This window comes from Prinia subflava, chromosome 2 (genome assembly GCF_021018805.1).
Source record: "Prinia subflava isolate CZ2003 ecotype Zambia chromosome 2, Cam_Psub_1.2, whole genome shotgun sequence".
NCBI lineage: Eukaryota > Metazoa > Chordata > Aves > Passeriformes > Cisticolidae > Prinia > Prinia subflava.
Window position 1 is genome coordinate 21558904 of NC_086248.1, and position 12749 is coordinate 21571652.

General features: G+C 46.8%; 1 protein-coding gene across 1 annotated transcript; it reads left to right on the forward strand.

Moving 5' to 3' along the window:
- Window positions 1-739: 739 nt before the first annotated feature.
- Window positions 740-7819, forward strand: LOC134546525 (uncharacterized). The gene is made up of 2 exons (XM_063389339.1): window positions 740-2226; window positions 5619-7819. Exon 2 carries the CDS (start codon window positions 5631-5633, stop codon window positions 7140-7142), a length of 1512 nt encoding a protein of 503 aa, XP_063245409.1. The 5' UTR covers window positions 740-2226; window positions 5619-5630; the 3' UTR covers window positions 7143-7819.
- The last annotated feature ends 4930 nt before the right edge of the window (window positions 7820-12749 follow it).

A 12749-nucleotide genomic window follows, 5' to 3' on the forward strand; every position in this document is an offset into this window, starting at 1 on the left:
TTCAACACCGGCGAGATGGGTGCCTCGCTTTCGACCACCCAGAAAGGAGTTTATTATGTTCTTGTTAGAGTTTTGGAGGAGAACAAGGTTCAGTTCTCCCGCGGTTCGTTAAAAAGGCTGGTGCGGTGGCTTTCCGTGCAGTTCAGTAACACGTCTGAGGAGCTTGTGAGGAACCCCCGTTACTGGGAGGCGATCGAAAAAAAGGCGGCCAATTCGGATAAATGTCCCCAAGATTTTATGTTTTTGATTGTCAAATTTAAAACGATCGCTAACAGCTCTCCCCTGCATGAAAAGCCAACGCGACCGCCCGCCCCAGTTTCCCGTTCCCCTTCTCCCAATCCCCGTGTTCCTCGGAAGGGAATTCTGAGGAGAGCCGCAGACCCTAGGTCTGCCAGCCCAGGCTCTCGCCAGAACTCCCGGTCCCCCAGCCTCAGCAGTCTTGTCCGGACTGCTGAGGAATCCTCGGGTCGCCCTGGACAAGCGGCCCGGGGACGCAGCCCTTCCCCTGTTTCCCCACGTTGTCGACCAAAAGTTAGGTTTAATCTTGCTGCGTCACAGGAGCCACAAGATGGCGCCTGCGACACACAAGATGGCGCCCGTTCGCGCCGTTCTCCTACCCCTCCCCCGCGTCCCCCCCCCCCGAAATTCAATCCCTTCCTTGACCCAACCCCTTCATACCCGCCCAACCCCTTTTATCTGCCCAACCCATTTTACCCCTTGGTCCCTCCCACACCCGCCCCCTCTGTTCCCTCCCTTGCTCCACCCATGGCTCCTCCCACATACCCGATGTCTCCTCCCTTTGTGGCCGCCCAAACCCCGCCTTCGGTCCCTCCCTTTTCCCACGCTGACACTCCTCCCACTCCTGCCCCCTGGCCCGCCCTAGGGGCGGAGCCAGGCACTTCTCCCCACCCCGGAAGGAGGCCATCTTGGAATGGTAGTTCCCACGCTGCCTCTTCCGGTTCCCACGGTAGGGAACCGGAAGACAACAGCGATGGAAACCAGGAAGTGCATCTCTCAGCTGCGCCTGTCACCTACCGAAGGGCTCGCGGGGGTGGCGACCCTAAACCGAATTGGCAGCCATTTTCACAAACTATAATTCGAGATTTATGTAAGGCGCACAAAGAGTTTGGGAGAGAGAGCCCGTACTTCCGCGGCCTCCTTCAGGCAGACCTAGCAGCTGCGACAACCCTTCCTGCAGACTTAAAGCAATTATTTTCTTGCCTGATGACACCGGCTGAATTTGAATTATGGCTTGCTGCGTTTAGGCAAGCCCTGCGGGAAGAGCTGCCGCACCTGCCACTCCCAGCAATTGATGAGGGAGGTAATCCCCTTACTGTTGAATTGCTGGGAGGAGAAGGTTCCTTCGAGTCCCCTCAAATTCAGGCACTGCTCATTCCACCAGCAGTTTTGCCTAGGGTGCGAGACCTGGCCTGCAAAGCCTTTTTCACGATGCAGCCTCGTGCACCCCTGCCGCCGTTCACCCAGATTAGGCAAGGGGACACAGAATCATTTGTAGATTTCGTGGACAAGATGACTAGGGCTTTAGAAATACAAGTAACGGACGGGCTTGCCCGTAAGAGAATTTTGGAGGAGATTATTTTTGCTAATGCTAATAATGTGTGCAAACAAGCGATTTTAAGTCTCCCTCCAGAACCCCCACGGACTCTACAGGTGATGCTGCAAGTTTGCCAGCAAAAGGTCCCTTTCCTGCTTCAACATATGACCACCGCAAGCAAGCAGGGAACTCGGCAGGTGCATGCTGCGGAAGATGCGACTCTTCGTCGCCCACAGGCCCGCAAGCTGGCAGCGTCGAACCCAGCTAGAGCACGGGTCGAGTGCTACCTCTGCCATGAAAAAGGGCATTTTGTGAGCCAATGCCCGCATAACTTGCTGGCAAAGCCTCGGCCGCAGCAGGAGGACTCCGAACACAATTCAAAAAACTAGGGGGGGAGTGCGGGCCCACCCGGCATGATGACCCCAACAGGGTGGGCAGTGCAGAAGAGAAGGCAGTCAACGCCTTCGGGGGTCACTGGACCAAGACAACTATCTCGGACTGGCATTTCCTTTACCCTTCCCAGGAGGGAACTTTCCCGGACTTGACGTTAACACCATTTTGTAAACCTTACAGGTTGAGGCTCACTCACAGTGCGCACCTCAGAGATACCAGCTGGTACCCAGTTCGCGTGGATTGCGAAGACCTTCTGGACTGGCCGTTTCAAAGGAAAGGTAAGTTCATTGTTGTTGGGGACTGTAAATACACTCCGCAAGACATTGAGGTATACCCGGGGACCTATAAGGGTGACCCCAGGTTCCTCAATGTCTGGCTGCGTTCCACTCATCCCCCAGTTTTCCACCCAAAGGGACAAATAGTGGCCCAGGCAATTCCACACACCAGGCCAGATCAGTATCAGGTTTACCCTGAGGAAAGGCCACTTTCAGTCAACGCAGTGCATCGGATCACAGAAGAAAAACCTATAATACAATGTACGATGTCCATTGGGGATGAGTCCGTTAATAAAGGTCTTCTTTTTGACACAGGAGCAGATGTCACGGTCATTCCCACCCGGGAGTGGCCGTCACATTGGGCCTTGGAGGACGCGCCGGCGAATATCTCCGGAGTAGGGGGTTTTCAATCGGCTAAGAGATCAGCGCGCATGGTGAAATTCACGGGGCCGAAAGGGCAATTGGCATATACGCGCCCTTTCGTTTGCAAATATGAACGGCCCCTGCTTGGTAGGGAGCTCATGTCCCAATGGGGGGTCACAATTAGTATCCCAGACCCCCCTCAGGTTTTTTGCCTAGCGGTCACTGAGGAGCGCCCAATCCTCAAACTGAATTGGAAAACGGATAATCCAGTGTGGGTTGACCAGTGGCCGCTATCCAAGGAGAAATTAAAGGCGCTCGAGGAGCTCGTGGAGGAGCAGTTACAGAAGGGTAATATCGTGGAAACGAATTCCCCCTGGAACTCGCCCATCTTCGTCATTCGAAAGAGTGACGGAAGGCGCTGGCGCCTCCTTCACGATCTTCGACAAATTAATAACGTTATAGAGGACATGGGATCCCTCCAACCAGGAATGCCATCCCCTGCCATGCTGCCCCGAAATTGGAATCTGGCAGTTATTGATCTGAAGGATTGCTTCTTCCAAATTCCCCTACATCCGGATGACGCACCGCGTTTTGCCTTCTCGGTGCCTACCATCAACCGAGCGGCCCCAAGGAAGAGGTATCACTGGAGGGCTCTTCCCCAAGGTATGAAGAACTCCCCGGTGATGTGCCAGCTGTACGTCTCTTCCTTGCTGCGTCCTGTGCGCGCAGCCGCGGAGGAGGTTATCATCCACCATTACATGGATGATATCCTCATTTGCGCCCCAACAACAAGCGAACTGGATAGAGTCCTCACACGCGTAACAGATTTGTTAGTTGCTGCAGGGTTTGAGCTGCAAGCAGAGAAGATTCAGCGGATGCCACCCTGGAAATACCTGGGGCTGGAAATCGGACGGCGGACCATTGTTCCCCAAAAATTGGCTATCCGGACATCAGTCCGGACCCTTGCGGATGTCCATCGACTCTGCGGAGAGTTGAATTGGGTGAGGCCCTGGCTGGGTCTCTCCACGGAGGACCTAGCACCCCTCTTCGATTTATTGAAGGGGGGAGATGAGCTTAGCTCTCCCAGGGCGCTCACCGCGGAGGCAAGGAAAGCACTGGAGAAGGTACAACAGGCGTTGTCATCACGCCAGGCGCACAGATGTGACCCCGGCTTACCCTTTCGGTTCGTGGTGCTGGGTAAGCTCCCGCATCTTTTTGGGGTCATTTTTCAGTGGGATTCGAACACCACACAGCATGACACCAAGGGCCACGGGGGGAGAGATCCACTGCTGATCATAGAGTGGGTCTTTCTTAGCCACCACCGGCCCAAGAGACTTACGAGGCCACAAGAAATCATGGCTGAGCTGATCCGCAAGGCACGTACGCGCCTTTGCGAGTTGGCCGGTTGTGACTTTGAGTGCATCCATCTCCCCATCAAATTATCCTCGGGCCAGATCACCAAACCCATGTTGGAAACTCTGCTTCAAAATAATGAAGCTCTACAATTCGCTCTGGACTCTTTTACGGGCCAAATTTCAATTCATCGGCCGGCCCACAAATTGTTCAATCTGGATGGAAATTTTGAATTGGCATTGAGGAGTGTCCGAAGTGCAAAACCACTCCAGGCCTTGACCGTTTTTACAGACGCGTCCGGGGCTTCTCACAGGTCAGTGATGACCTGGGAGGATCCCGAAACTCAGCGGTGGGACAGTGATGTAGAAATCGTTGAGGGTTCGCCTCAAGTCGCTGAGTTGGCCGCAGTCGTCAGGGCATTAGAGAGATTTCCCGGACCTCTAAACATAGTTACCGACTCTGCCTATGTTACAGGGGTAGTGTCCAGAGCTGATCAGGCAGTATTACAGCAGGTTTCCAACGACGCGCTTTATGCGCAGCTCTCGAAGCTTATAAAGCTTGTGTCCCACCGAGAGCACCCCTTCTACGTGATGCACACAAGGTCGCACACCGATTTGCCAGGGTTTGTTGCAGAGGGCAACAGGAGAGCAGATGCTCTCGCTGCTCCTGTGACAAAGACCCCACTGCCTGACATATTTCAACAGGCACAGCTCAGCCATGCTTTGTTCCATCAGAATGCACCAGCCCTGGTCCGCCGATTTCGTATCACCCGGCAACAGGCCAGGGCGATTGTGGCTTCGTGCCCATCGTGTCAATCCCACTCCGTGCCGACCATGCACGCCGGAGTCAATCCCAGAGGGCTGGGAAGTTGTGAAATCTGGCAGACCGACGTCACCCATGTGGCGGCGTTCGGGAGGCTCCGGTACGTGCATGTGTCCGTTGATACCTTCTCGGGTGTAGTCTATGCCTCCGCACACGCAGGGGAGAAGGCCTCCCACGTCATCCAACACCTCATTCAGGCCTTCTCTTTCATGGGCATCCCCAAGGAAATTAAAACAGATAATGGCCCTGCGTATACTTCCAGGGAGCTTGCAGATTTCCTGCAGCAATGGGGAGTTGAGCATAAAACGGGCATCCCTCACTCCCCCACGGGTCAGGCCATTGTTGAAAGGACCCATCAGAACGTCAAACGGGTCCTTCAACAGCAAAGACCAGTCCTGAAGGTTGAAACTCCATCAATCAGATTGGCAAGGGCACTTTATGTGTTAAATTTCCTAAATTGTTCTTATGAAAAACCAGATCCGCCCGTTGTGCGGCATTTCAATAGCAACCGCGACTGGGACCTGAGTGAGCAGCATCCGCCGGTGACCGTAAGGTTTCCCGAAACAGGGAAAGTGGAGGGTCCACTGACGCTTTTGACGTGGGGGCGCGGGTACGCCTGCGTCTCCACTGATGCCGGGCCGAAGTGGATACCATCCAGATGGGTAAAGCCTTATATCGAAAGAAAAACAAAAGTCCGAGAAAACGAAAAGCCTCAAGTCGCCTCCGCGGCTCTCCGCCGCAGAAGGCGTGAGTCCAGTGACTCAGAGGAAGAGGAGGAGCAGTCAGAAGGCTGGGAGGACCCCTTTTTCTGTGATTTCCCACTTTGTAACGATTTGTTTTTCTGAGTTTCTGTTTAGATCCGTCCAACCATGAGCGCCAAGACTGCCATCAGTTCAGCCGTCCTCTTCGCCAGTCTCCTGACCATCGCCCAGGCGTGGCTCGTCCCCCAGCCGCAACAGAACGTCTGGGCTGTCTTGGCCAAATCACTGGGCCAAGACCACATATGTCTCAACCAAGCGAGTGCCGCGAATCCCATGGCATCCTGCCTCGTGGGGATCCCATTTAAAGATCGTGAGATGCCCAAGATGCTTCTAGGTTATGCTCAAAAACTTAGACAAGAAGCTGCTAAAATGGAGCATAACCTAAAGCATGCCCATTACATCGTCGCGTGGTACAATTATATTAAAAGTCTTCCAAAGTTAGAAAACGAGCCTCAGGAGCTGGAGCTTCTAGGTTCCGCCAGAGCCGAATCTTGTTTTCATATCCGCAACGACCACGTCCAGCGTCACCACCGTCATTTTGTCTCCTCCAAAGCCCATTTTAATACTCATTGGTGTAACGCTGTGTCCTTTAGTTATCCTCCAATCCCTCCCCAAAAATCAGCCCAAGTCTTTGCCCATCCCCGCCAGCTTCCTAGGGGAACATTCTTGATTTGCGGAGACCACGCGTGGGCAGGTATCCCCTCTCACCTCTCCGGAGGCCCGTGCACCTTTGGGACCCTCGGATTGTTTTCACCCAACAAATCACAAATTTTGGATTGGGTTACACAAAATTCTACAAATGGTGCACATATATTGGCACACTCTAGAAAGAAGAGAGAAGACTACTCTCTCAAAAAATTGGCAGACAATTGCGATGAGGAAATTATCCATTGGAGCAGATCTAAAGGCATCGCAATCACAGTATTTGCGCCGTGGGTCGCCATTGCTAAGACCCTCGGAGAATTAGGCCATTTGGAATGTTGGGTAGCTAAGCAATCCCGTTTGACTTCTAGGGCCCTATCAAACCTCCTGAAAGATGAGGAAATTACGAGGCAGGCAACCCTCCAGAATCGTGCAGCCATCGATTACCTCCTGCTCCTCCACGGTCACTCGTGTGAGGAGTTTGAGGGGCTCTGCTGCTTTAATTTGACATCTAGGGCCAAGGGGACTCGCGAGGCACTCAAACAAATGGAAAACATGATAGGAGACATCAAACAAGAATACGGGGACTGGCTCAGTAATTTATTCAAGGGATGGGGGATCTCGGGTTGGACGGGATCGATTCTTAGAACTGTTCTGTTAATTGTTTTTGTGCTTTTTGTTGCTATTGCCAGCCTTGGACTAATGAAAAAGATGTTGCAGAATTTGATTTCTTCCTCCACATCACCACTCAAAGCTGAAGTCCACCGAGTAGCCGTTGAAGTAGGCCCAGAAGTGTTCAAGGAGGAGGAGGAAAGCTTCGTTGATGAGGACGAGCAGGCTGAACAGCTTGAAATCATCGTGAAAGAAGTGCGCAGCTTTCCTCGAGAACAATGGCCTACTCAACAGCAGTGGTTTGCAGAATCATACCCACGTTCTGAACACCTGGTGGACCCCCCTCAATTCGGATATCTGGGATAGGACTCACAGGGTCAAAAATAAAAGAAAAGGGGGAGATGTGGTGGTGTGGATGGTTGGACTTTCCCCATTTCAGTATGTTAAACCTCAGTTGGACTCCACAAAGAAAGTTGGGACAGTGTAAGCAGGAACAAGCAGGTGCTGTGAAGGACTGTGACAAGGAAAAGAAGGACAGACGAGGGAGAGGATTTAAAGAGAGAGACTTAAGGAAAAAGGAGAGGGTGCTGAAAGAAGGATATAGGAAAGAGGGTTTTGAGGCAGAGAGGAGTTGAAAGATATATGGGTGGTTTACCAAGTAGGAAGGATTTAGATATGTGGAAAAGATGAAAGGCTGGTGGGTCCTATATTGTTTGTTCTGTACAATGCTGTATGTTCTGTACACCCCCCCTTAATTGAAATTCATAAGTTCCCCTTGGTCACATGTTACCTTTTCCCCTCTTCCCGCCACGGTGTTATCCCTCCCCTATCCCCTAATTGGTTCAAGGCTTGCAACCCTTCCCCTTATCTCCCAAGTGTCAAGGTTCCATTGGTTGCCGCAAAGAGGGACTCCCATTTCTCCTCCCCTACCCCGAAAGCATATAAGCTGGTGCATTTCTTTGTTCGGGATCCAGTTCCAGTTCAGCCTGGTTCCACTTCGGTCTGGACAGTGCTATGTTGGATTAAAGTTGTGGTTCCTCTGTCTGGCTGGCTGGATCCTCCTTTCTCGCTCTTAGCGCGTCGCTTCAGTTATCCTACTGCCGTTCCGGCCTCTCCCAGGGACAAGAACCCACAGGGCTGACCCCTTCGTTCCGCTGAGGGGCAGCTCGGACTCCGCTTGCTCCGGTGCCTGGGCTGGCTCGGGGTGAAGCCAAGGGGCTTAGTAGCGGCACCGCGACAGTGATGGATTTCACTTCCTCTGCACAGAGCAGTCTTGATATGAAGCAAACATGACGGAAATTTCTTGCTGTTTGGGCTTGCTACCAAACTATGAGCTAAGCTGAGGGATGCTGATTCCTGAAAAACATCCACTTACAGCTCCTGGCCCAGAGACTACTCAAGAGTTACTGTCATATGCATGCAGTTTGCTTCTCCAGGTGCACCCGGTGAGCTGGTATCCTAAAAGATTCATTCTAAGGAGCAAATTGCTCTCCTCAGAGAGAAGAAAATAAGTGCAAAGAGACCTCTCACTCTCAAAAAGCATGGCTGTTGGAGACTGAGCAGCCACACTGTGTTTTTGTTGTTTCCAAGCTGCCTTCTCCTTCATAGAATCATTGAACCATTAAGATTGAAAATGATCTCCAGGATCATGGAATCCAACCTTTGACAGAGCACCACCATATCAGCTGAACCATTGCACTAAGCTGTGGTTGTTTGAAATGTGCAGTCATTTCTTGAACATTTCCAGGGATTGTGACCCCACCACAAAACTGGGCAGCCTGTTCCAGTGTGTCAGGGTTTAGACTCAACAACAGAAAAAGGTTCTTCACCCAGAGAGTGGCTGGGCACTGGAACAGGATCCCCAAGGAAGTGGTCGCAACAACAATGCGGACAGAGTACAAGAAGCATTTGTATAACACTCAGGCACATGGCGTGGCTCTTGAGGCTGTCCTATGAATGGGCAGGAGTTGGACTCAATGATCCTTGAGGGTCCCTTACAGCTCAGCAGATTCTGTTTATTGTCTTTGTATTTACTATTGCTTCACAGCCTTTTCTTTCAAAAATACTGTTTCTTTTTGAAAGTAATTTTACCTCGTTCATCTGTCCTTGCTACTCAGAATCCAAGTATTTGCCCTCAGATAAGTCTTTCTCACACTGAAATTACTTTTTCCATATAGTCATCCTGTCTATACTGTAACTTTTATGTTTCTTGTTGCCCTTCTCTGAATTTTGCTCCTTGCCATACTCACCTTACAGGGGAAGTTATATCCCTTTCTGTATTTTTTTTTTTGGTGTTGCATGTTTGAAATGCAAGCTCTGTCAGTATCACCTCTTGCAAATGACTGTTCAGTGTCTTAACATTTCCTCTTCTTTCCAGATGCCACTATAAGAACAGGAGTGAGAGGCTACTTGAGTTGTTGTGTAAGAGAAACAAAGATCTAGGCTTCAGAAATTCTAATAATTTTACGTATGAAAGGCCATGATCACAGGTAGTCCTACATTCTCAAATTTATCCAATACTGATGGACATGTAAGATATGGAAATCAATTAGTCATCTCAAGATTATCTCTCTCTCTGCACTGAAAATGTGAGGACTCCATGTGAGAATACAATCTAAATTTAGAAGGTAAAAATGAGATTAAATGACTGCCAGTACAGCTGCCAAGTAAAGTGCCTAAAGTAACTTGCCTGAATCCAAGTTAAACTTGGATTTCAGCCAACATTTATTTTTTCATGAAGCCTGAGAGTATGCACTACATTTTCAAGGTCTGCAGGGAATACTTCAAAGCTCTGTTTAGCAATATGGTTGATAGTGTCTTTCTTCTTGAAAGAATAATGTAAATACCTTAAGGTTTCAACTTCCCGTGCCATAGTCGGGTCCAGGACTGATGAAGAGGAGGATTTATATTAATCAGATTAGCAACAATAGAAAAAAAAAGTGACTTTGTGTTGTCTCGTTCTGTGCCATCACTGAGATATGACTATGTGTGCATACATTTATTTAATATTTATACTGGAAAAGTGCCTAGACACTCATTTTGATCACCATGGTCAAATAGTAGTGAGGTGGGTGCTCCTTGGAAACAGATGCTGTACATGGATATGCTTATATAAAATAGTATATAACTTTTTTATTCCTACTCCTGCCATTTCAAGCTTTTATCTTTTTATTTTATTGAAATATAAGATTCTAATGTTTCAGGTCAAAGAACCTTAGCATGTTTTCAAGACCTATAAAAGACAATAATAATAAACAATGGAAGTAAATATTTAATTCACAATTTTCCTTTCTTCTAACAAATTTTTCTGTTGAAATGTGCAGCACAGATCACTAATAAAATTGCAGATTTTTAAGAGGAACTACTGTAGATATTTAAATAGACCACAATATAATAAAATATAGAATAAAATATGTCTAGTGAAGACTTCTCTCATATATTAATGTCTTCGAGATTTCCAGTAATTTCAACAAAAGCCATATTTGTGAAATCATATGCTTAAGTTAGAGCACTTCTTTTCAAACTTTTATTTTATAGACCTAAATAATTTTGAGGTACAGAAGTCTGGAATGTAATAAATAAAGGATGGTGGAATCACCATCCCTGGAAGTGTTGAAAAGGCTTGCTCTTGTTCCACTTGCAGATATGGTTTAGTAGTGTTGCTAGGTCAATTGTTGGATGTGATAACCTTAGAGACCTTTTCAACTGTGATGCTTGCATGAGTCTATGATTCAAAATATGCTTTTCTTATTCACATTAATTAGAGCACTTAGTTCAGTGTCAAGAGACAAGCATGGACTAAAGTTTGAGTATCACTGAACTAAAATATATACTCTATGCATAATTCTTCATTAAAAGAGAAACTGTAGTGATCATAGCAAGATGCTGCAAAGGTTTAGTCGTGGGTTTTTCATGTATTATAGATAATTTGTTTACACGGTCATGCCAATGCAGGGAAATTTTTCTTTCACAAAGTATAAATCAAAAATGAGCTAAAGTCTTCATACCAAAATAAGTATGAATTCAATTCTATATCTGAGTAGAATTAGAATGCAGCTTTTATTAAGTGCATATTGGAAATTTCAGTTGAATGCAACGATGAGGTAGAACAACACTATTTCGCTTTTCACTCGCAGCAGCACAGGAGCAGTTCTGCTGTCCTGAGCACAGAAGGAGCACACTCCAAGAGGTTTCATTTCTTCCACAACCTCCTTTCCAATCTTTCTCAAGACCACATGTATCAATCTTTGCCTTATCCCTTTTGGACCACTGTCACTCATGATCCTTATTTTTGCTTGGCTTTCTGTATACTTTTGCCTCTTTCTTTTATCTTTCAACTTGTTATTTACAGACATACAGTCCTAAAAATCAATAACTCCACAGTCTGCACTACTCCAGACAAACTCTACTTATTTTTTCTGGCATATTTCTATTCCAGTCTTTCCAGATACCTCAGAAAGTAGACTATGCTATTCCACTATTTTTAAACAAAGAGATTTTAATTGCTTTCCTGTCTGAAAGGAGTGAAAGCTGACTAACAAACCCCCCTGCATTCAATGACCTTGGTGACTGCCTACAAAAGTGACATCATGGATGCTGGCAGCTGAACAGCACCTTTACATAATAAACCCAGGATTGTCCATGAACTCAGTACAATATAAGCTGTCACATCACTTTTGCTGATGTAATTGTGCAATCTCTCTTTCTTCCAGTATTTATATTTTCCCTCTAGACTTTTTAATTTTTAAAGACAATTACTGTATAGAAGAAAATTTTAAATATTGGACTCTGCTTAATATTTGGCTGAAGAAAGTCACACCTACAAAAGTAGGACAGCATGGTTGTTCCAGGTGTCAGGTTATTAAAAAACATGAAATCATCATATCTCAGGGAGACTAAGTTAGAAGGGGTCTTTGGAGTTTATCTGGTTCAACCTCCACTCCAGTCAAAAAATAAATTGGGTCAAAATCTGATTTCACTTATGAGGATGCTGAAGAATATTTGCATTTCTTAGTCTTTTTCTAAAGCTCTGAAATATCACAGAATGGGTAAAAAGACCTTAAAATCATGTATTTCTCCTACATCTTCTAAAGCACCATTGTTGCTCAGTGGTTGTCTCCTAATTTTTTGAGATTTGGGCTAATATATGACACTCCTTCCACTGGTTTTAATTTCTTTAGTTATTTTATCAGAGATATTGCTTGCAGCACACCTAGAAACAGAGTTGTTTCTCTTCCTTACAAGCTCCTCCTTCGATGTCTGCTAGCAAATATGTGATCTGCTGCCCATAAGGATCTGTACACCTCCTTCTCACATAGTCACGAGCTCTTCCTCAGTGTTTATTAGCTTATCTTCTATATAATTAAAACTTCAGTTATGATTTCCAACATAGATTTCCTGCTAAGCATCATTTAAGAGCTCTGTGCCCTACAGCAATTTTTTAACACTCTCTTATGGTTCTCCTAGGGGAGTTTTGCCTCTAAAAAAGGAACATAGTTGAGCTTATAATCACTGGCCGTTACCAAGCAAATTTATTTAAAATATAGAAAAAACCCAGCCTTATAATATTTATGTTGTCTTTTTTCTATTTTAGAAATGCACAGATGTTGGATATATGAGCATTTGAATTGCTCATTCTGAGATTAGCAGAATTCATAAGAAAGTAGCTTCCCTTGATTCTATCCTCCTGTTGTTGTGAGGTACTGAGTTGTAGCATGCAGAACTAGGTAGCTTGCTTTCATTAATTTTCCAATATTTCATGAAAATGTGATGACAAAACAACTTTACACATGGAAGGAATTAAAATATCAATAGTGTAGTATTTAACCTGAGTAACTAACTCAGTATAAAATGCAACAACAATCTTCGGTGATAATTGTGTAAGTATATCAGCTTTATGCTACATAGCTATGGCGCTATTTTCTCTCCTTAAATATTTTATAGCATATTTTTGATTCGTAGATTGCTCATTCT

Coding starts and splice junctions, on each gene's coding strand:
- LOC134546525 (XM_063389339.1), top strand. CDS start 5,631: ATGAGCGCCAAGACTGCCATCAGTTCAGCCGTCCTCTTCGCCAGTCTC.